This window comes from Rhinopithecus roxellana, chromosome 10, assembly GCF_007565055.1.
Source record: "Rhinopithecus roxellana isolate Shanxi Qingling chromosome 10, ASM756505v1, whole genome shotgun sequence".
Classification (NCBI taxonomy): domain Eukaryota; kingdom Metazoa; phylum Chordata; class Mammalia; order Primates; family Cercopithecidae; genus Rhinopithecus; species Rhinopithecus roxellana.
The window spans coordinates 41,392,423-41,419,748 of NC_044558.1; the positions used below are offsets into that span (position 1 = coordinate 41,392,423).

At 37.9% G+C, this 27,326-nt stretch overlaps 1 protein-coding gene across 1 annotated transcript in view; it reads right to left on the bottom strand.

Annotated features, from left to right (window-relative positions):
• Window positions 1-3,456: 3,456 nt before the first annotated feature.
• YEATS4 (YEATS domain containing 4) overlaps window positions 3,457-27,326 on the bottom strand; it is a 29,578-nt gene continuing 5,708 nt past the window's right edge. Inside the window, exons 3-7 of the mRNA XM_010358740.2 lie at window positions 27,112-27,178; window positions 26,928-27,022; window positions 21,823-21,915; window positions 21,646-21,733; window positions 3,457-4,108 (exon numbers count right to left, since the gene is read on the bottom strand). Coding sequence (XP_010357042.1) covers window positions 3,939-4,108; window positions 21,646-21,733; window positions 21,823-21,915; window positions 26,928-27,022; window positions 27,112-27,178 — 513 coding nt within the window. The 3' untranslated portion in view covers window positions 3,457-3,938. The remainder of the gene's footprint in view (window positions 4,109-21,645; window positions 21,734-21,822; window positions 21,916-26,927; window positions 27,023-27,111; window positions 27,179-27,326) is intronic.

Genomic DNA, 27,326 nt, shown 5'->3' on the forward strand with positions numbered 1-27,326 from the left:
GTGCCACTATGCCGTTTCTCAAATCACCTGGATGCCTTGTACAAATGCAAATTCCTGAGCTCTGTTCTAGACCTAATCAAATGTCTTTACTATTGTACTCTAAACTATTAAGAAGCTCCCTAAGGGGTTTTCTTTCTCCTTCCCTAACTGCCCCCTTTATTTTTTCCTCTCTCCCATCCATTCTTCCAAACTTCTATTACATTCAAAGATCAATACCGAAGAATTTGCTAGAATTATTAAAATAAAACATACAAGTAAACATGCTAACCATGCAACTGGAAGCTACTGTTATCTTGTGGGACAGTGTGCTGATCCGGTAAGATCAAGATAAGATTGACTTATTCTTCATCAGTTGACTTCAGGGAGAAAACATGATTTTCTCTGACATTATTAAAAACCCTGTTTATGAAAAATCTCAAGCATACATAAGAGTACAGAAAATAATATAAATTCCCATGTACCTATTATCAAGCTTTAATAATTAGCAACAGTCAATCTTGTTTCATCTGTATTTCCTATTCCCCCTACCATCCCCTTTCCCTAGATTTAGCAACCTCAGGAGATTCCTAAACTCATTCAAATTTGAGATCCCAAACTTTATGATTTCTGGGTTTTGCATTGTACTTTCCAACTCCAAGAAAATAATATTTACTTTTTTTTTTTTTTTTATTTCTTTATCAATTGTTGGCAGGGACTAGGTTGAGGGGAAGCAATTTACTTGTTTTTTTTCCTTGCTGGTACCTGTATGATCTCATTTTCTTTCTTTCTTCTTCTAAGAGACAAGGTCTTGCTCTGTCACCAGGCTGCAATGCAGTGGCCCACGCATAGCTCACTGCAGTCTCAAACTCTTGGGCTCAAGCAATCCTCCTGCCTCAGCCTCCTGAGCAGCTGGGACTACAGGTGGATGCCACCACACCTGACCAATTTTTCTGTTTTTTGTTTGTGTGTGTGTGTTTTTTTTTTTTTGGTAGAGACCAGGTCTCACCATGTGACCTAGGCTGGTTTCAAACTCCTGGCCTCAAGAGATCCTTAGCCCCACAAAGTGTTGGGACTACAGGTGTGAGCCACCATGCCCAGTCATTGTCCTTGGTTTCGATCTCAAGAGCTTGAAATCTATTACTATTAAAAAACAAAACAAAACAAAACTGAAGACATTAGGGGTAATGCTAAGGAACAGGTACCTGAAATGTTTTGTAAAGAGATTTCAAATATCTATGCTTTAGCATTCCATCCAATAGAATTAACACTAGAATTTTCTTACATGTCATTAAAGGCTAGCAAGATTTTTATCTACAGTGTTTTGCATTTATGCTACCTGATGTTCATATTTGATGTAGTATTAAGTTACTCCAATTAGTTAAAGGAAGGAGGTTTGAGAAGTATTTAGTCATGAGCAACAGACGATTAAAAATGCTAACACTTGGAACATGAGAAGTAAGTATTAATGAGACAGAAAAGCCCATAGCAGATTACTCATCTGAGTCACTGCTGGTTGACTCAACACCAAGCTATAGTTCCTTAATCTGCTATCTGTAAAATATGAGTAACAGCACCAACCACCTACATTGGTTAGAAAAAACGAGACTAATACTTTGATCTTCTTTAAAGAAGTGAGCCGCCTAATTAGCTGAGTTTCTTTAATTCTTCTTATTGTCTAGATGAATAAATTATCCCTTGGGAAATAAATATTCTTTCTACTTATAAAAGAATGGGAAAATCTATCATATGGAGATACCACATTTAAAAAATGCATTCATTAGTTGATGGACATTTTGAATTGTCTCCTTTTTGGCAGTCATACATGATGCTATGAACATTGATGTACAAGTTTTTGTGTGAATGTTTTCATTTCTCTTGGGTACATATCCAGGAGTGGCATTGTTGTATCATTGGATAACTATGCTTAACTTTTTGAAGAATTGCCAAATTGTTTCCCAAAGTGGCCGAACCATTTTACATTCTCACCAGCAATATATGGGAGTTCCAATTTTTCCATATCCTCACCCAACTGTTTTGGGTATTTTGTTTAAAATTATAGCCACAATGGTGGATGTGAGGTGGTATCTCATTGTGGTTATAATTCACATTTTCCTAATGATGAATGATGCTGAGCATCTCCTCATATGCTTATTGACCATTTCGATACCTTCCTTTGAGAAATCTGTTCAAATCCTTTGCCCATTAAAAAAATTTTTGTTGACTTATAGGAGTTCTTTGCAATGTCACAGTGAAATCCCACCAAGATTAAAGCCAACAAAGAAATAAGAGCCAGTAGAGTAAGACTGAGCCATGAGCGCATATTTTGAACCGTTGTATGCATATGCATGAAGTCAGACCTACCTACATGGACTTTAGTTTTATGAACCAATACATTTGAACCAATACATTCTTGGGGGCCTAACTAGAATAATGATTGCCTGTGTGAACTCCTCAAGTAGAATGGGGCTTTCCCTCATGTCATTTTCCTGATCTATCCCCAGGTCCTATGCTGTAGTGTGGGGAATCTTATCATGATGAGCCTGGTAGGTAGGCATGGAGATAAAAGGTGCAGAGAAAAATGAATGATGCCTGGCACAATTAAAAGTACCACTACGAAGCCTCAGAGGGCTCTGGCCGAAATTTCAGACCACAGAGGCCTTTGTACGTCCTCCATAATAATTGTAAAAGTCACAACTTTAAAAAATAAAGCCACAAACTAAAAAGTAACCAATCCATCAGGGCAGACAGATAAGAAAGTATTTTTATTCCTAGGTTGCCAAGATGGTTCAGCCAACATACCTTTAAAGATTAGGTATTAATGAATGTTAAAAGTAGATGAGTCCAAAAGTAGAGGACTTGCTGTGTGGATTCGAACAGAAGAGGCTAAAGAGGAGAGGGTGGGAGTAGTGCATGAAGCTAATGCACAGCTGCAGCTGCTTCCCTTATGTCTCTATGAAATATTTAATTTTTTTTTTTTTTTTTAAGATGAAGTCTCATTCTGCTGCCCAGGCTACAGTGCAGAGGCGCGATCTCGGCTCATTGTAACCTCTGCCTCCTGGGTTCAAGCAATTCTCCTGCCTCAGCCTCCCAAGTAGTTGGGATTACAGGCATGTACCACCACGCCCCGCTAATTTTTGTATTTTTAGTAGAGATGGGGTTTTACCATGTTGGCCAGGCTGGTCTCGAACTCCTGACCTCAGGTGATCCACCCACCTTGGACTCCCAAAGTGCTGGTATTACAGGTGTGAGCCACCATGCCTGGCCCCTAAGAATTAATACATTTGTATGTGAAGAATAATGACACTGTGATAGGCAGAACAAAACTTATGATATAATCTTTACCATCAAAGAGCTTCTATATGTGACAATGAGTGCCAATAAGAGATGTGAGGTCACAATACTATAAAGATACTTTAATTGTATTGAGGGTGTTCCAGAAAGTCTTCAAAGAGGAAGAAACACATCAGGAGGGAGAAATAGGATCAATAAACTACATTTATTGACTACTTACTGGAGACATCATATACAAAAATGATTGGATGGGGGCAGGTAAGAACTTGAAGAAATTAAATATATACATTAAGTTTATCACTAATTCTAACTACTAGAGAAGTACAAAATTTGTACAAGTAATACTTTATAATGAAATGCTGATGCCTGTCAAAAGGGTAATAAGCTATACATATACTACAATAAACATTTTTTAAAATTGCACTTCATATCATAGAATTTCCTTAAAATGGGTTGGTAAAATGCCTATATGCATCCATTCTTACACATGTACTTTCCATTAAAGATTGCTTAAACAGTACAAATTCCTATTGCTGAGAAATTCACGGTCAACAGCTATATATGAAGTTCCTCTAAGAAACGTCATAGCATTTGCAGTAAGTCCATTTCTCCAGTGAAGCCCACCTTATTTTCAGTTTAGCTTACTACCAAGTTCTCATAAGAACTGTTTATATGTCTTTTGCTTGGTCATCTTCTTCAAGTTTTCTGATTTCATTTTTTAAACAATTTATAGTTTCACGACTTGCTTTTAATCTCTCCTTAAGCTCTGCAATCTCAAAGCTTGTTTTTTTCTTAGCAGCTTCTAATTTTTCTCTGGTTTTCACTTCAAGCTCTGCAACTAAAGAAAACAAATATTTGACTAAAGTATTTTTCTCACATGTTTAAGATATATGATAGGGTAATAAATATGGCATTTCCTGGCGACAATGTTTCCATGATGAAATGTGGATAACTTAAGAATTACAACATTAAACATGGGTGCAGGTTGGGGTAGGGGAAGAATGTCTGAATTTCCAAGAGCGGATCTAAGATGTTTACTACAACTAAAAATGAAATTCTGGGCCAGGCGCAGTGGCTCACGCCTGTAATCCCAGCACTTTGGGAGGCCGAGGCGGGCGGATCGCGAGGTCAGGAGATCGAGACCATCCTGGCTAACACGGTGAAACCCCTTCTCTACTAAAAATGCAAAAAATTAGCCGGGCGTGGCGGCGGGTGCCTGTAGTCCCAGCTACTTGGGAGGCTGAGGCAGGAGAATGGGGGGAACCCGGGAGGCGGAGCTTGCAGTGAGCCGAGATCGCGCCACTGCACTCCAGACTGGGCAACTGAGCAAGACACTGTCTCAAAAAAAAAAAAAAAAAAAGAAAAAAAGAAATTCTGATCACCAACTCACAGTTAAAATTTTAAGACATAATGTCCTTTTTTCCATACACATACTGAGATTGAAATAAGGGGGCACACAAACCCAAGATATATCAGCTAATAAGAGGTGACTGGGTGCAGTGGCTTATGCCTGTAATCCTAGCACTTTGGGAGGCTAAGGCAGGTGGATCACTTGAGGTCAGGAGTTCGAGACCAATCTGGCCAACATGGCAAAATCTTGTCTTTACCAAAAATACAAAATTAGCAGGGCATGGTGGTGCACACCTGTAATCCTAGCTACTCTGGTGGCTGAGGCATGAGAATCACTTGAACTTGGGAGGCAGAGGTTGCAGTGAGCTAAGATGTTGCTAGTGCACTCCAGTCTGGGCGACAGAGTGAGAGTCTGTCTTAAAGGAGGTGGCGGGGGGGAGGGGAGGAGCGCTAACTACACGTATTGTTAAATTTATATACAGGTAAAACTTTTTTTTTTTTTTTGAGATGAAGTCTCGCTGTCACCCAGGCTGGAGTGCAGTGGCACGATCTCGGCTCACTGCAACCTCTGCCTCCAAGGTTCAAGCAATTCTCCTGCCTCAGCCTCCCGAGTAGTTGGCGCCCAGCTAATTTTTTGTATTTCAGTAGAGACGGGGTTTCACCATGTTGCCCAGGCTGATTGTGAACTCCTGAGTTCAGGCGATCCACCCTCCTTGGCCTTCCAAAGTGCAGGGTTACAGGTGTGAGCCAACGTGCCCGGCCCAGGTGAAACTTTATAAACAAAATCACACTATCAAAACAAGCCAATACCTTTTTTTTTTCAAATAGGTAGCAATAACTGCTAAAAGCTGAATCCCAGCTCTGCAACTTACAAGTTGTGACACTGTAAGCTATTTCACCTATGTTCCTTACTTATGAAACAGAAATGATAATGGAAAATACTTCGTAATATTATTTGTTGAGAAAATTTTTGAGACAGGATCTTACTCTGTCACCCAGGCTGGAGTGCAGTGGTGTGATCTTGGCTCACGGCAAACTCTGACTCCTGGGTTCAAGTGATCCTCCCACCTCAGCCTCCCAAACAGCTGGGATTACATGTGTGAGCCACCACACCCAACCTGTTAAGAAGACTTAATGAATTAATTTATGCAAAGTACCCAGAATACTGCCTGGTACAGAAAAAGCCCTATCAACTATTGTTATGAGAACAGAGAAACATTAAATGATATTTGAAACTATCCAGGACAAAGTACTAAAGAAACATTACTGCAAAACAGGATACATCTATTTAAATATGCCACTTGGATATGCAGCATGATGTTTTACAAAGAAAAATATCTTCTTGTGTCTAACATTTCCATCTTGTGAACATTTTTGGTAACTGCTGCTGCTCACTATTAAAGTATACTTATATTTTCACTAATATAAGATGGTCACTAATGGAAGCCAGATGGTTTGGTGGGAAAAAACCCAACTATGGAATCAGAAAAGACCTGAGTTCAAATAAACCCTTGCTCCCTTATTAGCTGAATACTGACATTTCTAAGTCTCCATCAATCTCTTTGTCTATATGATACAGTTAAAACTAGGTATTTCTCAGAGGATTTACGAGGATTACATGAAGTAATTATATGTAAAGCATCTAACACATAAAAAACATGCAATAAATATTAATGAATTCTTTCCTTATTTTGCTCATTGCTGACGACTTGCTTTTTGTGACTGCCAAAACAATTCATATTTTACTTCGTAATTCTTTTCATTCTCTTAAAAATTATATTTATACATAGGTAGTACATACAAGATTACAAATTAAAAGGTTAAAAACAGTACATAGTGAAAAAATATGCCCTTCTACTACACTTGTTCCCCAGCATGCCACGATCAATCAGTGCTTCTTCCCAGAGATAATCACTGTTGGGTTCTCCGGTATCTTCCCAGAAATAATCACTGTTGGGTTCTCTGATATCTTCCCAGAAATAGTCTGCTGATATACAAAGCATATACCCAAGTGCAGTTTCTTCTTCTTCCCAACGCAAGTGGTATCATTCTATACACACTGTTTTGCACCTTGCTGTTTCACTTAACATTATACGTGGAAGCTCATCCTATAACACAGAGCTGTCTTGTTCTTTTTAATGACTACAGAGGACCTAATTGAATGGATATACAAAATTCATTTTGTCTGCCCCCTATTGATGTACATTCAGAGTATCTCCATTTTTTCTTTTACAAACAATGCAATAATGTGTATGCTGTGAATAATCATTTTAGTATATTTGTAGGATAAATTCCTGGAAAAGAATATATATGTACTTGTAATTCTAGAAGAATGTCAAGCAACTCAAAAGGATCTACCAATTTATAATCCCATTAGCATTGTGTCTGTTTCCCTACTGCATCAACTTTTTGTTCTTACCTAACCTGAAAGGTTAAAAACAGTATTTCAGTATAGTCTTAATTTGCATTCATCTTATTACTACTGGGGCTGACTCATCTTTGTTATAATATTTGAGACATTTCTCCCTTTCTACAAATGATCTGTTTTCCCTTTGCTCATTTTCCTATTGGGTTATTGGCCTTTCTTATTGATTCATAAGAGCTATATACAGCTTTATACAGTAGTCCCCCCTCATCCATGGTTTCATTTTCCATGCTTACAGTTACCCACTGTCAACAGCGGTCTGAAAACAGGTGAGTACAGTAGAATAAGATTTTCTGGTGGCCGGGCGCGGTGGCTCAAGCCTGTAATCCCAGCACTTTGGGAGGCCGAGACGGGCGGATCACGAGGTCAGGAGATCGAGACCATCCTGGCTAACACGGTGAAACCCCGTCTCTACTAATACAAAAAACTAGCCGGGCGAGGTGGCGGCACCTGTAGTCCCAGCTACTCGGGAGGCTGAGGCAGGAGAATGGCGTAAACCCGGGAGGCGGAGCTTGCAGTGAGCTGAGATCCGGTCACTGGACTCCAGCCTGGGAGACAGTGAGACTCCGCCTCAAAAAAAAAAAAAAAAAAAGAATAAGATTTTCTGGGGGGTGGGGTGGGGGAAGAGCACACATTTACATAACTTTTATTAGAGTTCATTGTTATAATTCTATTTTATTAATTATCATTGTTAATCTTTTATTGTGCCTAATTTATAAATTAAACTTTATCATAGGTACATATGTATAGGAAAAAACAGTATATAGGGCTTGGTACTATCTGCAGTTTCAGGCATCCACTGGGGTTCTTGGAACGTGTCTTCTCCAGATAAAGGGAGACTACTGTATGTTAAGAAACTAGTCATGTGTGACATGAGTACATTTTCTATGGCTTGTCAGTCTTTAGAGTTTGTTCCCAGTGCTTTTTACTATGCAGAAATTTGTATTCCCCTGTACCCTCTCTCCCCACATCAATTTAAAAAACACACTGAATGATATGCGCTTTGTTAGATGCTGGGGTACAGAGGCAGGAAACAGGTAAGAAAAAATGCACTAATGACATGAGGTAATCATAGGGAACGACAAGAGTAGATTGGACTCAAATCAAGTAGAAAGGGTGAGTTTTATGAAGGGGGGCTTCTTGGTAGTAGTAACATCTAAACTAAATTTTAAACAATGAGAAAGGAGTTAGGTAAATGAAGCGGGCATACAGGCCCAGGAAGCAGCATAAAAACAAGGAGTCCTGTATAGCTATAAGCGGTAGTTTCAAAACTAGCCAGGGAGACCTGATTAACTCAATTGTCAGAAGGACGGCATTCACTGCAGATGTAACATAGATTCATGTTGTTTGATTCATGATACTTTTATTTTTGACAACTTGTAAGACTTCGAAGGGCACTAGATGTTTGGAAGAAGACATGAGTTAGTTAGCAATGAGATCCTGGGGGAAAACATTTTAAAACTTCTTTTAGCTTGTTCCAGTGTTCTGCTTCCTATGTGTTAAAGCTTACACAAAAAAAAGAAAAGTTTCTGTTTTTAATTTCCCAATGAAGTCTCAATTTCGAGAAAACAAATCTAAAGAATTACTATTATAAAGTCAGTTCAAATTACTGGTTAGGAGACAGACTATCAGGCTTTTTACAACTTATTAGTTAAGCGGACAGATTTGGGGTTTAAAATGCAGGCTCTACTGGGTAATTTTGGGCAAGTTATCAAGTCTTTCTAGAGTCTTTACCTACAAAATGGTGCTAGTCATAGTATCTCCCTCCTAGGATTATTTAGAGTATTCAACAAGTTAAGAAAGGGAAAGTGCTTGACAGGTACATAGTAAACTCTCAGTAAGTGTTCACTATCATTTTTATTACTTCTTGAAGAAGCAACTAAAAAGCTAGATCATTAGTGCTTAAACTTCCAATATACTCCATAATAAATATTCTCTATATAAAAATACTATTAAATTTTTGGAGCCTAAGTTCTGAGGACTGCCGGGGATCAAGTTCTGATTCTACTACTAACTAGCTGTGTGACCCTGGGCAAGTTTCTTAACCTCCTTGTACCTCAGTTTCCTTTTCTAAATATTACCTAATAAAGTTGTTATAAAGTGAGTTTATATATGTACAGACTCAGAAGAGTACAAATAGTAAGCACTAAGTCTGATATTTTATTATTACTAAATATTGACTATCATATGCCCTCAAATTGTTAAAACTATACATACATTTTTTAGACCCTTGATTAATATTCCCAGATAGCTTTCCTAAAAAACTAAATTTATACTCACAAAACAATTCATGAGAATGCAAAGTTTACTATATTCTTAATCGGTACAACTATTAAAAATTCCTGGCTGGCACGGTGATTCATGCCTGTAATGTCAGTACTTTGGGAGGCTGAGGTGGGAGAACCCTGCCTCTACAAAAAAAAAAAAAATTGCCAGACGTGGTGACACATAACTGTAGTCCTAGCTACTGCTTGGAGAGCCAAGGCAGGAGGATCATGTGAGCCCACAAGTTTGAGGCTGCAGTGAGCTATGATCACGCCACTGCAACCCAGCCTGAGTGACAGAGTGAGACCCTGTCTCTAGGGCAAAAAAAAATCCTTTTGCTAATTTGATAGGACAAATGTAGTCATTTATTACTGTTTGGTTTGCATTCTTAAAGTTATTAGCAGGGCCAAATATTTTATCATTTTATTTACTGGTGCTCTCTTATTCTGTCTGTCCATCCATATTTTCCGCCCATTTATCTACTGAGGTTTAACATGTTTTTCTATTTATCAATTTTAGCATTAAAAAAACTAATTCTTTGCCATATTTTCTGCAAACTTTTCTTCTGTGCCTTTTTGAAATGTAGAAATTAAATATATTTAATAAAGTCTATCCTTCTTTTAATGTGATTTTTCCTCACACTTTAAATTTAGAAAGTCCTCCCTAGCCAGGATAGCCAGTAATCTAATTTTTCGAAAAACAGGCTGACTGATTTTCAAAAAACATTTAAATCTCTTTAACGAAACTGGAATTTGTTTTGGTAAGTACTATAAAGTGATGATCAAAATTAAGTTTTCCTCCCAAAAGCTGACCAATTATGCCAACACCAGTTATGGAATTAGACTTTTCTCCCTTATTGATTTGGTACTGTTAAGAAAATGAACTAAATGTAACTTATTGATAAAATGTAACTTATTGATAAAAACTTGCCAAGGTTATACAGCTCTATACATAAGATTTAACACATCGAAACAGATTTACAGCCTTTTCACAAAATACATTATTTATACCTACTTATTATACATAAATAAATAATAGTTTTGTCAAAAACAGAAAAATGTGAGCACTTGAATTTTGAAAGAGAATTTTCCACCATGAATGGGCACATTTCATGGTATGAGAGAAAGTGATCAATAATGAAGCACACAGTAGTGCTTTTTACCTTTTCAAAGTGATCATATACTTAACTGTTTTATGTTCATAACATTTGTTGTAGATATAGAAATTAAAGCATACAAATTTTCAATGACTACCCAAGTTGCAAAATTATAATTAGTACCCAGATCTTTTAAGTCCTAACCAAGTGTTTTATGAAAATATAAACGAAACACTGCTATAACCACTAATTGTTAAACAGCAATTCCCTCCCCACTTCATTACCATTCCTCCACCTCTTCTTTTATTGGATCACTCCCTTTCAGCCTACAAATATACTAGTTTATTTCCCCCTGAAAACAATACCCTCTTGACCCCGTATCTTGCTTCTGCTACTGCTTCAAAGACTACTGCTCCCCTTTATAGCCAGGCTTCAAGACAGAGTTGTCTATAGTGTCTGTCTCCAATTTATCTCATCTGATATTCTCTTATCCACTTCAATTGATCTTCTGACCTTATTATTCTCCTTACACTGCTCCTGTTAAGATCATCAAGGAGCTCCATCTTACTCTATCCAATTACTGGGCCCTCATCTTAATTGACCTACCAGCAGTATTAGACACTCTCTAGTTCTTGATACACTTTTCTCATTCGGCTTTGAGGACATTACATGCACCTAGTTTTTCTCCCTCCATATTTGCTGTTTGTTCTTCATTCCCTTTGCTGGTTATCTCCTCAATTTTTAAATTTTGGAGTGCCTATGTCTCTCAGTCTTTGGACCTCTTTTCTATGTTCACTTACTCCTTTGATGATACCATTTGGTCTCATAATTTACAATTCTATTAACTTTCAAATTTATATCTCCAGCCTAGACCTCTCCTCTCTTTGAATGCCAGTGTGCAACATCCTTCTCAACATCTCAACTTACATGTCTTACAAGCATCGCACACCCATCATGTCCAAACTTGCACTTTTTTTTTGAGACAGAATCTTGCTGTATTGCTCAGTCTGGCGTGCAGCGGCATGATAACAGCTCATTAAAGCCTTGCCCTCCTGGGCTCAAGTAATCCTCCTACCTCAGCCTCCTGAGTAGCTGGTACTACAGGAATGTGCCACCACACTCAGAAAATTTTTTAAAATTTTTTTGTAGAGATGGGGTTTCGCTACATTGCTCAGGCTAGTCTTGAAGTCCTGGGCTCAGGCAATCCTCTCACGCTGGCCCCCATAAAGCGCTGCGATTATAGTCATGAGCCATCACACCTGGCCAGCCAAAGCTGTACTCTGAATCGCAAAAACATCTGTGTAAAAAGCAATGACTTTTTTGGAGTTCCTCAGGCCCAAAACCACGTTAAGTCATCCTTTGCTTGTCTTTCTCCAATACCTTTCTCCAAATTATTCAAACAATCAGCAAATCCTACTGTACCTATTTTCAAAACAGGTCCAAAATCTAATGTCTTCTCCCATTGCTATCACTCTGGTCCAAGCCACCATTTTACCAAATCTGAATTATTGGGACAGCCTCCACACTACGACTTCTCCTTCTATTACATCTGCTTTGCAGAACCAGGGTGATGTTAGTTTGGGGAGGAAGTGGAGCAAGATGGCGGAACAGAAGCCTCCACCAATCGTCCTCCCAACAGGAATACCAAATTTGACACGTATCTACACAAAAGAGCACCTTGATAAGAAGGAAAAATCAGGTGAATGATCACAATATCTGGTTTTATCTTCATATCAGTGAAAGAGGTGCCGAAGAGGATAGGAAAGACAGTACTGAATTTCCAACACCACCCCTCCCTCACCCCCAGCAGCGGATGCACAGTGCAAAAAGAGAATCTGTGCACTTAAGAGACGGAGAGCACAGTGATTGGGGGACTTTGCATTAAAATACAGTGCTCCCAACACTGGGCAGAACTCAGCCAGCGCCCACAGAAAGAGTATTTACACGCCCTATCCAGAGAACTGCTCATTCCCATGGTCAAAACTTGAGTTTTGACAAGCCTCAAGCCTCACCCCCTTGGGATAAAATGCTCTGGGGTCCTAAATAAACTTGAAAGGCCATCTAGGCCACAAGGACTGCAACTCTTAGGCAAGGCGAGTGCTGTGCTTGACACCAGTAGACTTAGGGGACACCTGGCTTAGTGAGACACCAGCTGGGGCAGCTAAGGGTGCTTGCACCACTCCTCCCCCAGCCCCAGGCAACACAGCTCATGGCTCGGAAAGAGATCCTCTCCCTTCCACTTGAGGAGAGGAAAGTGAAAAGATGACTTTGTCTTGCAACTTGGATAGCAGCTCAGCCACAGTAGGATAGGGCATTGGGCAGAGTTGTGAGGCCCCAGGCCTTAGCTCCCAGACATTTCCAGACACACCCTGGGCCAGAAGAGAACCCAGTGCCTTGAAGAGAAGGAACTAGTCCTAGCGGGATCCATCATCTGTTGACTAAGGAGCCTTTGGGCCCTAAATAAACAGCAGCAGCAGCAACCATGTAGTACATGCTGGGGGCCTTGGGCAAGACACAAGATATGCTGGCTTCAGATGTGACCCAGCATATTCACAGCTGTGGTGACAAGGAGAGACCTCTCTTACTTGAGAAAAGCAGAGGAAAGAGTAAAGGGGACTTTGTCTTACTTTGGTACCAACTCGGGGACTTTGTCTCAAGCTTTGGTACCAACTTCCCAATTCCAGGCCTTGGCCCATGGATGGCATCTCTGGACCTACCTAGGCCAGAGAGGAGCCCGCTGCCTTGAAGGGAAAGTCTCAGGCCTGGCAGTATTCAACACAAGCTGACTGAAGAGCCCTTGGGCCTTAAGTAAACATTGGTGGTACCCTGACAGAACTCCTTGTGGCCCTGTGGTAGTTGCTGGACACAGGGAAAGAATCACCTGCCTGGAAAAAGGGGAGGGAAGAATGGGAAGGACGCTGTCTTATAGCCTGGGTGCCAGCTTGGCCACAGTAAAACAGAGCATCAGGATTATTCCTAAGGTTTCCAACTCCAGGACCTGGCTCCTGGACAGAATCTCTGAGCCTACCTGCGGCCCAGGGAAACTCAGTGCCCTTAAGGGATGGACACAGGCCTGGTTGACTTCATCACCTGCTGATTATAGAGCCTCAGGGCCTCATGCAAACATAGGTGGTGGTCAGGCAGCAGTTACAGTGGGCCTTGGGCATGACCCAGTGCTGTGCTGGCTTCAGGTCTGACCTAAGGCAGTCACAGTGGTGGTGGCCATAGGGGTGCTTGTGTCATCCCTCCTCAGGTCCAGACAGTTCAGCACAGAAAGAGAAACTCCGTTTGTTTGGGAGAAAGTAACGAGAACAAGAGTCTCTGCCTGCTAATCCAGAGGATTCTTCTGGATCTTATCCAAGACCACCAAGGTGGTACTCTACAAATCTGCAAGAACCACAGCATTACTGGGCCTTGGGGTATCCCTTAATGCAGATATGGCTGCAGTGACCAAAAGTTTAGATCACAACATGTAAGTTCCTTCAAACACCTGGAAAGCCTGCTCAAGGACAGGTACAAACAAGCCTAGATTGCAAAGACTACAACAAAAAACTAACTCTGCAATGCCGAGACATTGATGAATATCAACAAGTATTAAGACCATCCAGGAAAACATGACCTCACCAAACAAGCTAAATAATGCATCAGTGACCAATCTCTAACAGACAGAGATATGTGACCTTTCAGAAAGAGAACTCAACATAGCTGTTTTGAGGAAACTCAAAACAAATTCAAGATAACACAGAGAAAGAATTTAGAATCCTATCATATAAATTTAATAAATAAATGGAAATAAAAATAATTGAGCAGAAATTCTGGAGTTGAAAACACCACTGACATATGGGAAGAATGCATCAGTCACTTAATAGCAGAATTGATCAAGCAGAACAAAGAATTAGTGGGCTTGAAGACAGGCTATTTGCAAATACACAGTGAGAGGGGACAAAAAAAATGAAGCATATCTACAAGATCTAGAAAATAACCTAGACAAGGGGAAATCTAGGCCAGGTGCAGCAGCTCACACCTATAATCCCAGCACTTTGGGAGGCCAAGGAGGGAGGATTGCTTGAGCCCAGGAGTTTGAGACCAGCCTGGGCAACATGGCAAAACTCCATCTCCACCAAAAAAAAAAAAAAAAAAAATTAGCTGGGCGTGGTGGTGGCATGTGCCTGTGGGTCCCAGCTACTCAGGAAGCTGAGGTGAGAGGACTGCTTGAGCCCAGGAGGTGGAGGTTGCAGTGAGCCAAGATCATGCCACTGCACTCCAGCCTGGGTGACAAAGTCAGGCCCTGTTTCAAAATAAAAAGGCGGGGTGGGGGTAGAATCTAAGAGTTATTGACCTTAAAGAGGAGATACAGACAGGAGTAGAAAGTTTATTCAAAGGAATAATAATAGAGAACTTCCCAAACTCAGGAAAAAATATCAATATTCAAGTACAAGGTTATAGAACACCAAGGAGATTTAACACAAAGAAGACTACCTCAAGGCAGTTTATAATCAAACTCATACATCTCAAGGATAAAGAAAGGATCCTAAAAGCAAGAGAAAAATAAAAACAAATAACATACAATGGAGCTCTAATACATCTGGCAGTGGACTTTTCAGTGGAAACCTTATAGGCCAGTAGAGAGCGGCATGATATATTTAAAGTGCTGAAGGAAAAAAAGACTTTTGTCCTAGAATAGTATATCTGGCAAAAATAGCCTTCAAACATGGAAAAATACTTTCCCAAACAAAAGCTGAGAGATTTCATCAACACCAGAGCTGCCTTACAAGAAATGCTGAAGAGAGTTCTTCAAACTGAAAGAAAAGCACGTTAATAAGTAATGTGAAATCATCTGAAGATACAAAACTCACTGGTAAGTAAACAGAAAAACAAAGAATATTATTACATTGTAATTGCGGTTTGTAAACTATGCATGTCTTAGGTAGAAATATGAAAAGATGAACAGATCGAAAATAATAACTACAATTTTTCAAGACATAGATAGTAATAAGATAGAAACAACAAAAAGTTAAAAGTGGGGAGATGAAGTTAAAATATAAAGTGTTTATTGTTTTCTTTTTGCTTGCTTGTTTATGCAATCAGTGTTATGCTGTCATCAGCTTAAAACAACGGGTTATAAGATATTATTTGCAAGCTTCATGGTAAGCTCAAACCTAGAAACATAAAAAAGAAACACAGAAAATAAAAAGAAATTAAAATATACCACCAGAGAAAATCACCTTCACTAAAAGGAAAACAGGAAGGAAGGAAAGAAGAAAGAGAAGACCGTCCAACAATCAGAAAAATAAAATGGCGTAAGTCCTTACTTACCAATACTAATGAATGTAAATACCAATATCAATGAATGTAAATGGACTAAAGTCTCCAATCAAAAGACACAGAGTGGCTGAATGGATGAAAAAACAAGACCCAATGACGTACTGCCTCCAAGAAACACACTTCGCCTCTAAAGACACACACAGACTGAAAATAAAGGGATGGAAAAAGATACTGCATGCAAATGAAAAAAAAAAAGATATTGCATGTAAAACCAAAAAAAAAAAGCAGGAATAGCAATACTGACATCAGACAAAACAGATTTTGCAAAACAAAAACGATAAAAAGAGACAGGGTCATTATATAACGATAAAGGAGTCAATTCAGCAAGAGGATATAACAATTGTAAACATACATGCACCCAACAGTGGAGTGGTCAGATACATAAAGCAAATATTATTAGAGCTTAAGAGAGATAGACCCTAATACAATAATACCTGGAGTCTTCAACATCCAACTGTCAGCATTGGACAGATCATCCAGACAGAAAATCAACAAAAAATACCATTGGACTTAATCTGCACAATAGGCCAAATGGACCTAATAGGTATTTACAAAACATTTCATCAAATGGCTACAGAATACACATTCTTCTCCTGAGCTCATGGATCATTCTCAAGGATAAAGACCATATGTTAGGTGACAAAACAAGTCATAAAACATTTAAAACAAAAACAAACAAACAAGTAATGTGAAGTATCTTCTCTGATTATAATGGAATAAAATTAGAAATCAATAACAAGAGGAATTCTGGAAACTATACAAACACATGGAATTTAAACAATATGCTTCTGAATGACCAGTGGGTCAATGAAGAGATTAAGAATTGAAAAACTGGGTCAGGTTTGGAAGCTCACACCTGTAATCCCAGCACTTTGGGAGGCTGAGATGGGAGGATCACTTTAGGCCAGGAGTTCAAGACCAGCCTGGTAAACATAGCGAGATCCCCAGCTCGAAAGAAAGAAAGAAAAGAAAAAAAAAGAGAGAAAAAAAAGGAAAGAAGGAAAGAAAGAGAGAGAAAGGAAAAAGAAAAGAGAAAAGAAAAGAAAGAAGGAAGAAAGGAAGGAGGAAACTGAAAAATTTATTGAAACAGATAATGGAAACACAACTCAGCAAAAGCAGTACTCAGAGGGAAATGTGTAGCTTTTAATGTCTATATCAAAATAGAGGAAAAACTTCAAATAAAAAATCTAACGATGTATTGTAAAGAATGAGAAAAGCAAGAGCAAACTAAACCCAAAGTTAGTAGAAGAAAAAAGATCAGAGCAAAGATAAATAAAATTGAAATGAAGAAAATGAAACAAGAAGTTGGTTTTCTGAAAAGATAAAACTGACAAATCTTTAGCCAGATTAAGAAAAAAGAGAGAAAACGCAAATAAAATAAAGGATGAAAAAGGAGACATTAAAACTGATAGTGCAGAAACTCAAAGGATCATTAGTGGTTACTATGAGCAATTATATGCCAATAAATTGGAAAATCTAGAAGAAATGGATAAATTCCTAGACACATACAACCTACCAAGATTGAATCATGAAGAAATCCAAAACCTGAACAGACCAATAACAAGCAACAAGATTGAAGCTGTAGTAAAAAGTCAAAGAAAAGCCCAGGACCCAATGGCTTCCCTGTTGAATTTTACCAAACATTTGAAGAACTAATACCAACCCTACTCAAACTATTCCAAAAAACAGAGAAAATAATACTTCCGAACTCATTCTATGAGGCCAGTATTACCCTAATACCAAAACCAAAGGCACATCAAAAAAAGAAAACCACAGGCCAATATTCTGGATGAACACTGATGCAAAAATCCATAACAAAACACTAGCAAAAAGAATTCAACAACACCTTAAAAAGATCATTCATCATGACCAAGCAGGATTTATCCCAGGGATGCAAGGACAGCTCAACATAAACAAATCAATCAATGTGATACATCATATCAACAGAATGATGGACAAAAACTATATGATCATTTCAATTGATACTGAAAAAGGATCTGATAAAATTCAGCAGAAGTCAAATTAGCCTTGTTTGTAGATGATATTATTATTATTTATTTATTTTGAGATAGTCTCACTCTGTTGCCTAGGCTGGAGTGCAGTGGCACAATCTCGGCTCATTGCAACCTCCGCCTCTCAGGTTCAAGCAATTCTCCTGCCTCTGCCACCCGAGTAGCTGGGATTACAGGCACATGCCACTACGCTCGGCTAATTTTTGTAGTTTTAGTAGAGACAGGGTTTTGCCATGTTGGCCAGGCTGGTCTTGAACTCCTGACCTCAGGTGATCTGTCTGCCTTGGCCTCCCAAAGTGCTGGGATTATAGGTGTAAGCCACACACCCAGCCTGTAGATGATATTATATTTGGAAAAACCTAAAGGCTCCACCAAAAAAGCTATTAGAGTTGATAAATTCACTAAAGTTGCAGGATACAAAATCAACATACAAAACAATCAATACCATCTCTATATGCCAACAGTGAACAATCTGAAAAAGAAATCAAGAATCTCATTTACCAAGGTTACAAATTAAATAACTAGGAATTAACCAAAGAAGTGAAAGATATGTACAATGAGAAATACAAAACAGTAATGAAAGAAATGGAAGAGAACACACAAAAAGGAAAGATATTCCATGTTCATGAACTGGAAAATCAATACTGTTAAAATGCCCATACTTCCCAAAGCAATCTACAGATTCAATGCAATCCCTATCAAAATACAAATGATATTCTCCACAGATATAGAAAAAAAAACCCTAAAATTTATGTGGAACCACAAAAGATCCAGAATAGCCAAAGTTACCCTCAGCAAAAAGAATAAAACTGGAGGCATCACCTGACTTCAAATTACATTACAGAACTACAGTAACCACAACAGCATGGTACTTGCAGAAAAAGAGACACATAAGCCAACGGAACAGACTAGAGAACCCAGAAACAAATCCACACACCTACGGGGAACTCATTTTTGACAAAGGTGCCAAGAACATACACTTGGCAGAAAAAATGGTCTCTTCAATAAATGGTGCCAGGAAATCTGGATATCCATATGTAGAAGAATGAAATTAGACTCTATCTCTTGCCATATACAAAAATCAAATTAAAATGGATTGAAGACTAAGATTTCAAACTATTAAACTACTAAAGAAAACACTGGGGAAACTCTCTAGGACATTGGACTAGGCGAAGATTTCTTGTGTAATACCCTATAAACACAGGCAACCAAGGCAAAAATGGATTAACGGGATCACATCAAGTTAAAAAACTTCTGTACCACAAAGGAAACAATCAACAAAGTGAAGAGACAACACACAGAATGGGAGAAAATATCTGCAAACTACCCATCTGTCAAAGAATTAATAATCAGAATATATAAAGAGCTCAAACAACTCCTTAAGAATCTGATTTTAAAATGGGAAAAAGATCTGAATAGACATTTATCAAAAGATGACATACAAATGGCAAACAGGTATATGAAAAGGTTCTCAACATCACTGATCATCAGAAAAATGCAAATTAAAACTACAATGAGATGTTATCTCATGCCTGTTAAAACGGCTTTTATCAAAAAGACAGGCAATAACAAATAGCAAGGATGCAGAGAAAAGGGAACCCTTATACACTGTTGGCAGGAATGTAAATTAGTAAAACCAATATGGTCAACAGTTTGGAGGTTCCTCAAAAAACTAAAAATAGAGCTATATGATCCAGCAATCCCACTGTTAGGTATATATCCAAAAGAAAATAAGTCAGTATATCAAAAAGATATCTGCACTTCCATGTTTACGTTTATTGCAGCACTATTCAAAATACCCAAGATTTGAAAGCAACCCAAGTGTCCATCAACAGATGAATGGATAAAGAAAATATGGTACATATACACAATAGAGTACTATTCAGCTATAAAAAAGGAATGAAATCCTATCATTCCAAACAACATGGATGGAACTGAAAGTCATTATGTTAAGTGAAGTAAGCCAGGGACAGAAAGATAAACATCATATATTCTCATTTACTTGTGGGAGCTAAAAATTAAAACAACTAGGCTGGGCGCAGTGGCTCATGCCTGTAATCCCAGCACTCTGGGAGGCTGAGGTGGGTGGATTACCTGAGGTCAGGAGTTCGAGACCAGCTTGGCCAACATAGTGAAACACTGTCTCTACTAAAAATACAAAAAAAAAAAAAAAAAAAAATTAGCCAGGCGTGATGGTACACGCCTGTAATCCCAGCTACTCGGGAGGCTGAGGCAGAAGAATCACTTGAGCCTGGGAGACAGAGGTTGCAGTGAGCCGAGGTCATGCCACTGCACTCCAGCCAGGCCAACAGAGCAAGGCTCTGTCTCAAAAAACAAACAAAAACTGAACTCATGAAATAGAGAAAACAGAGTAGAATGACGGTTACCAGAGGCTGGGAAGCGTAGTGGGTAGGTGGGTGAAGGATGGCTATTGGTACAAAAAATATAAAGAATGAATAAGATTAAGTATTTGATAGCACAACAGGATGACTATAGTCAATAATAATGTAATTGTACATTTGAAAGTAACTAAAAGAGTATATTTGGATTATTTGTAACAAAAAGGGTAAATGCTTGAGGTGATGGATATCTTATTTCCTGGATGTAATTTTTAGACATTGTATGCCCGTATCAAAATATCCCATGTACCCAGTAAATATATACACCTACTATATACCCACAAAATTAAACATTTTAAAGAAGTTAAATCTGATGTCATTCCTTTGCTCAAAACTCAAAAATGACTTCACATCTCAGTTTGATAACCTGAAGTCCTCATAGTTACCCACAAGTCCCTATATGACCTAGTCCCGTTAACCTCTCTGATCTCATCTCCCACTCCTTGTCCTCTTGTTCACTCTACTCTAGTCACACTGGACTTCTTGCTGTTTTTCAGCCATTCACTTACCTGAGGGCCTTTGTCCTCACTGCTCCCTCTACATATAACATCTTTCCCTTAGATCACTCCTTTACTCCTTTAGGTCTCCAAATGCTCAGAAAGCATTTCCTGACTGATATTTTGATATCAGTATCTAAAACTCCAATCACCTCCTCCCACCAAAGATGCTCCCTGCCCCACTCTGTCTCCGTAGCACCTAATCACTACCTTATACTTCCTTGTTCTGTTTATTTAATACCTGTTTTCCTCCCACTAGAATATAGGGCCCATGAGGATAGGGCCTTTTGTCTGATTCGGACACTGCTGTAACCTCAGCACCTAGCACCTAGAACAATGCTTGGCATGTAACTGGTACTCATTCTATATTGAATGAATGATCAAAGAAATGACTGAACAGTGACATAAATGTTAACACAGGGACGGCAAATAGGTTTCATATTAAATGCCAATCCCAAATGACTGAGAATAGACGCACGGATTAATGTGTACAGGATTCTGAGACCATGTCAGCTTAGAAAGAAAATACAACATGACCGATTATCAATGTGGCATTCAGGTAGTCAATACTTGAGCATTAATCTAAAACTATGTAAAATGACATCAGCAAAAATACAAGATAAACTAGTTCACAGTACATAAAAGTATAATTATGCTCTGCAAGGTTCGTCACACGGATTTTGTTAGTCAAGACTAGTCAACAGAAAATGATAGGCTAAGCAAGACTAATGAAAAACTATACTTAAATGTAATTAGGGAATAAAACAGACAAACAGTACTTCAGAGAATGTGAGAGGCTGTCTTTCACCCTTCTTGAAAGTAGGCCTACTTAGGAACAATTTAAAACATTCTTCTTACATGTTTTACTGTAATACAAACTGTTTTTTAACACCTAAAAAACCTACCTGTATCATTTTTTTTTAAAGTTTAAAAGGCACTAATCATACAACCCTTACACCATTACAGAATACATTATTTTTCAGAATTATGAATGCATGGCACTTACATTCTGTTTCATGCTTATAGGCTCCTAATGTTAGCTGACGAGATGTTGTCAATAATTGTTGCATCATTGCTGTTGGGTCTTGAAATATCTAATGGGATAGAAAGAACAAAAACCCAGTAACTTCAAAGTTCTCCAACTTCAAATGCTTTTAAAACTATCATTATAAAATATTCTTACCATTTCATCATAGAACTCTGAAACCACTGTCTTTTTCCCCAGCATTGCATTGGTATCTGATTGAAACAGCTTTAGCAAATGATACAGGGTTACCTATGAAATAAAAACAGATGTCACATCTGTGCAATGGTTTTTATCATCACAAGACACTGGCATTTTTTAAACTGAATTAGAGACTGAAGTAAATATATACATGTCAAATTCATGATCTTGTTTCAACTGCAACTGATTGCAGCAAATCACCCAAATTTTCTGTACCTTTATTTTCCTAGTAGATATATTCATATCTACCTAACATGAATATTCTTTAGAGGCTAATGAAGAGTCTGTTCAAGAATCTCTAGAGAGGAAACTATAAAAATAACACAAGATAAAGCTATAGAAATTAAACTGAGAAATCACTAAAAGATGAATTATTTTACTTACACAAGTAGGTTGTGACAACTGCTTTTGAAGATTAGAGTTTACAAATTTACTGTGAGGAATAAAAGATTTGATACTTTCAAAAGGAATGAAAAAGTTCAGTGAGGGCAAGATAATTTTTTTGGGTATCTATAAGATTATTACATAAATGACATAATAAATAAAAAGTTGGACAGTAATAATTCACTTTGGGAAGAGCAACATGTCTTCAAACACTTTAAAACAGGTATAGTAAGACATCAAGGGAAAAGCTTTGCAGCACAATGTGTGATTATTTTAGCAAAATAAAATCTAGTTGGGAAAACATCAGAGTTCATGTTAAAGTTCTGAAAACCAGGGACCTCAAATAATTTTCCAAAAAGTTAGTTAACATAATTGTAAGAGAATGCTATTCTCCAAAAAAGTCACGAAATAGGGAGCAAGGAAGGGTACACTGAAAAAGTCAGAAAATATAAAATTCCTTGCAACTGAATTTAAACAAGCATGATCAACTCCCCATAAAGACAATTTAGCTCAATTAATAGAGTGTCAGATTTCCCTGGACATGGCTCAGCAAGCGGAAATATCCTACTTAAAGGACATCTTCCAGGCTCTAGATGATGCACTAACAATGTAGAAAGGGGAGGAGGGAAATGCACAGAATTCTACTAAAATAACAGTATCGACAGACAATTTGCAAAATAAGAGCATGAATTACATATCAAATTATTTAAAGCAAATAATTTAACAAATTTCTGGAACAGACAGAAAGCAGATGAGTCTACCAAGAAGGATAATAAACAATAACAGAGAAAAACCACAACTTGAAAACTTAAGAAAACTGCCTCAGAGGTGGGAGCCAGAGCTCCCAGAAGCCCTACAGTGCTCCAAGCTCAGAGTTGGCAAGTATCCAGCCCGGCGACGAGGCGGGCGCCTGTAGTCCCAGCTACTCGGGAGGCTGAGACAGGAGAATGGCGTCAACCCAGGAGGCGGAGCTTGCAGTGAGCTGAGAGCCGGCCACTGCACTCCAGCCTGGGTGGCAGAGCAAGACTCCGTCTCAAAAAAAAAAAAAAAAAAAACGCTATGGGGTAGCTGGGCCTCTTGACTTTCCCTTCTCTCTCCACTCATAGACAAGAAAGCATATCTACCTTTAGTACCTAGAATTTTTCTCCCCAACAATGAAGTATGAAGAAAAAATAAAGACATTTCAGATAGGCAATGGCTCTGAAAGTTTATTTCTCAGGCATCCTTTCTGAAAAAAATTCCTTCAGCAAAATGTAAAAAGGAAACTTGGAAAGGGGAAGAAAAAGGATCATCTATAATCATTACACACTGAAAGATACTATCTGAAGTTGAGAAATCCAACATTAGAGATTTAAATATATGAAATGCATGGGAGTGAGTAATTTCTAGAGGAATTGCAAACAGGTAACTGTTAAAAAGTAGTTTTCTTGGAAAAGAGGTCAAAGATGGGATAAAGAAGACATTATGTGACCTCCCTGCAAAAGGTAAATTTTTTTTTGAGATGGGGTCTTACTATGTTGCCCAGGCTGGTCTTGAATTCCTGAGCTCAAATGATCCTCCTGCCTCAGCCTCCCAAGTAACTGGGACTACAAATGCAGGCAAAAGATATGAAGCCCTAATTCTCAGTACCTGTGGATGTGACATTATTTGGAAATAGGGTCTTTGTAGGTGTAATTACGATGAAGTCATTAGGGTGGACCATAATCCAAAATGACTGGTGTCCTTCTAAGAGAAGAAGACACAGAGACCAGGAGAGAAAGATAAGGCCACGTGACAATGGAGGAAGATATTAGAGATATGTTGCCAAAGGCCAAGGAACATCTGGGGCTGGAAGAGGCAAGGAAAGATGCTCCCCTAAAGGCTTTGGAAAAAACATGGCCAACACCTTGATTTCGGACTTCTAGCCTCCAGATCTGTGGGAATCAATTTGTTGTTTTAATCCCACAGTTTGTGGTACCAGAAAACTAATACGGAAGACTCACATTTATTTCAAAAATCTTCTCTTAAAACCATATGCACATCTGACTTTTATAATTAAAAAATTCTTACAATTACATCATAAAACTATCCTTCCCTAAATTTATTATTCAGACTTCCAGAGGCATTCATGCAGATATAGGCAATAAAAACATTTCAAGACAGATGTCTCTAATTTTGAGTGCTGTTTGAAAATTCTTAGAACAATGAAACTACCTATGCTTGCCTAGAAATCCCTATTTCTAGGAACGAAAACTCAGTTTGGCATTTTGCTTTTAGAAACAACCATTCTTTTTATAGTGGCTTGATCTGTATAATAGGTTACTGGGTAACAGAAGTAAATCACAAGTTACCTTCCAACCAAGTTGTCTTTCTTATATATTTTAAATAAATCTTCATTTGGCATTTTCTATAAGAGCCAACTACTGAAAAAGTATAATAGTTAAATAATACTAAAAAAAACTACAATATTTTTTAAGAGAATAAAGCTGAGGCCTATGTAGATCTATATGGGAACCTATTCAATAGATTAATCACTACAGCAGTGCAATAGGTTATGTTGTTTTACCTTTCTAAGAGTGACTTCAAGAGCTGTCTCATAATGAGGTTACAGGATATAATGATTTCTTTCACAGATTTATTTTCCAACTGGGGATAAGAGGTAACAGATGAGGAGACAGGGAAGTAAGGCAGCATATTCTCAAAATAAAAATGAAAACAGAGCAATCTTACAAAGTTAAAAAGAGCTTCTACTCTAGTAACATCACAGGCTGCTTCTCTCTCCCTCTCAACATCTGCTAAATTCTATGCTCTCTTTTCCCTAATAAACAATTCTCAATAAGGTCAGTGTCTCATTTTTGTATCCTTCTCAGTCCCTTAAACAATATCTTGCAAATAGCAGATATAACATTTAATAATTTCTTGGCCGGTCATGGTGGCTCATGCCTGTAATCCCAGCACCTTGGGAGGGCAAGGCGAGAGGACTACTTGAGTCCAGGAGTTTGAGATCAGCCTGGGCAATATAGCAAGCCCCCATCTCTACAGAAAATAAAAAATTAGCACAGCATGGTGGCATGCATCTGTGGTCCCATCTACTGGGGAGCCTGAGGCAGAAGGATTGTTTGAGGCCAGAAAGTAGAGGCTGCAGTGAGTCATGTTTATGCCACTGTACTCCAGCCTGGGCAGCAGAGTGTAACTCTGTCTCAAAAGAAAAAAAAAAATTCTTGCCAAACAAAATATAACGAGTGTGTTTTCTTGAAGGACAACACGGATGGTAGGAGATCTAAAAACTTCATCACATGAAAACACGAAAAATGTTTAAATGAGCTATGGATGCTTACTCCTGAGGAAAGGAAACTAATGTAGGAATAGTTATCAGTAAAAGGTTCAGGGAAGCGTAACGAAGTACAGCTTTCTTAAAACTAAAACTACCCCAACCTTGAATAGAATGTTTTACTTAGTGACATAAGTTATTTCTCCACATTGGAGATATGCAAGCCCAAACTAGATTTTCATTTGAGAGATTGCCTAAATAAATTCCTACATAGGAAGAGAAGAGTAAGTCTACGTCAACGGGTCCCAAATCTCACTGTGCATCAAAATCACCTGGGGTGCTGGCCGCATTCCAAACCTACTGAATCAGACTCTCCAAAAGGTGACGTCTAGGAGTTTGAATTTTTAAAAAGCACTTCAGAAAAATAAATAAATAAATACACAAGCACCTCAGGTGTTTCTGATGCAGCCAGTTAGGAACTGGTTTGCTGAAAAATACTGGTCCAGGTGATATTCCGCTCCTTTAAAAATACATACACAGTTTAAAAAATATAATCTGATAATTAAAATGTAAATGTCTGGTGCTAAAAGAATGATAAGATTCTAATAAGATAAAATGGTGATGAATGTGAAAGCCTTGAAACTGGAGTTAAAACCCAGTTACATATGTGGAATGTGAGAGCCATTACTGAGTTTTGACCCTACGGGCTTAAGAAAAAAAAGGCCTAGTAGTTTTACTCAAAAGAAAAAATACTAGAAAAAGGTATGAATGCAAACATCTGGGTTCAAAAACTAGCTCTACCATAATTAACTGAGTGTTTTTGAGCAGTGACTTGACCTCTGAGCCTTGGTATCCTGATCTCTAAAATGAGGATATCACAACCTAACAAAGTTGCTGAAGGATCAATGCAAAAGCCTGGAGGGATTTTTTTTACATTATCAAGTAACAATCTGATAAGAAGAGATCAAAAGATGAAAAAGCCAGTGGCTATAAAAATAAAGACTCATAAATAAGATATAAAATGAAGCACTAGTACTGATGACAGTTTAAAAAAACAAAAACACTGTTTCTTAGGGTTTAACTACCAAAAACTATAAAAACCATTTTACACAGCATATGGGCTCAACTTGTTTATTACTAATAACCAAATGATAATAATAGTTTTAAGTATTTTTGCTGCAGTAATCATCTGATTTCCATGGTTTCTTTCCAATATATGTTCATATTATATGTTTTCTTTTCATACTTGAAAAAAAAGGATTTTGAAAGGCACTACATTTAAAAATGAAAAACTTAAACTCATGGCAAGATACATTGTGCCATAAATTTACATAAAACACATCTGAATGAACCCTATTCATTAAGCATATTGCATTTTCATATTTACGAAGAAATCTATTTTATATTTACAAAGATTAATGCTACTCACAGGTCTTTCATTAGGGTCAATGAAAAATATTTTGATGATTATTTCGAATTCACCCCATCCTGTTTCAGTAATTTCATATGGAGGTTTAGTAACAACTAAAGACAGAAAAAAATAGTAAATTATCGGTTTAGTTTCCTAGCCATTTTTAACTTTGGATATTGTGAATCAAAAGACTATATTGTACCTCTTAAAGGATTGCCATAGCTTTCATGTAATTTAAACTGGATTTTCTTCACATATGCTGACATATCCTAAAATATAAGGAATCAATTAGTTTTATGATCTACAAATGAAAACTAGGAAAAAAAAATACACTGAGCATATATACTTAATTTTATAAAAAACATACCTCCCTTCAAATTTTATGGAATCTAATTTTCTAAAAAATATGAATTATAC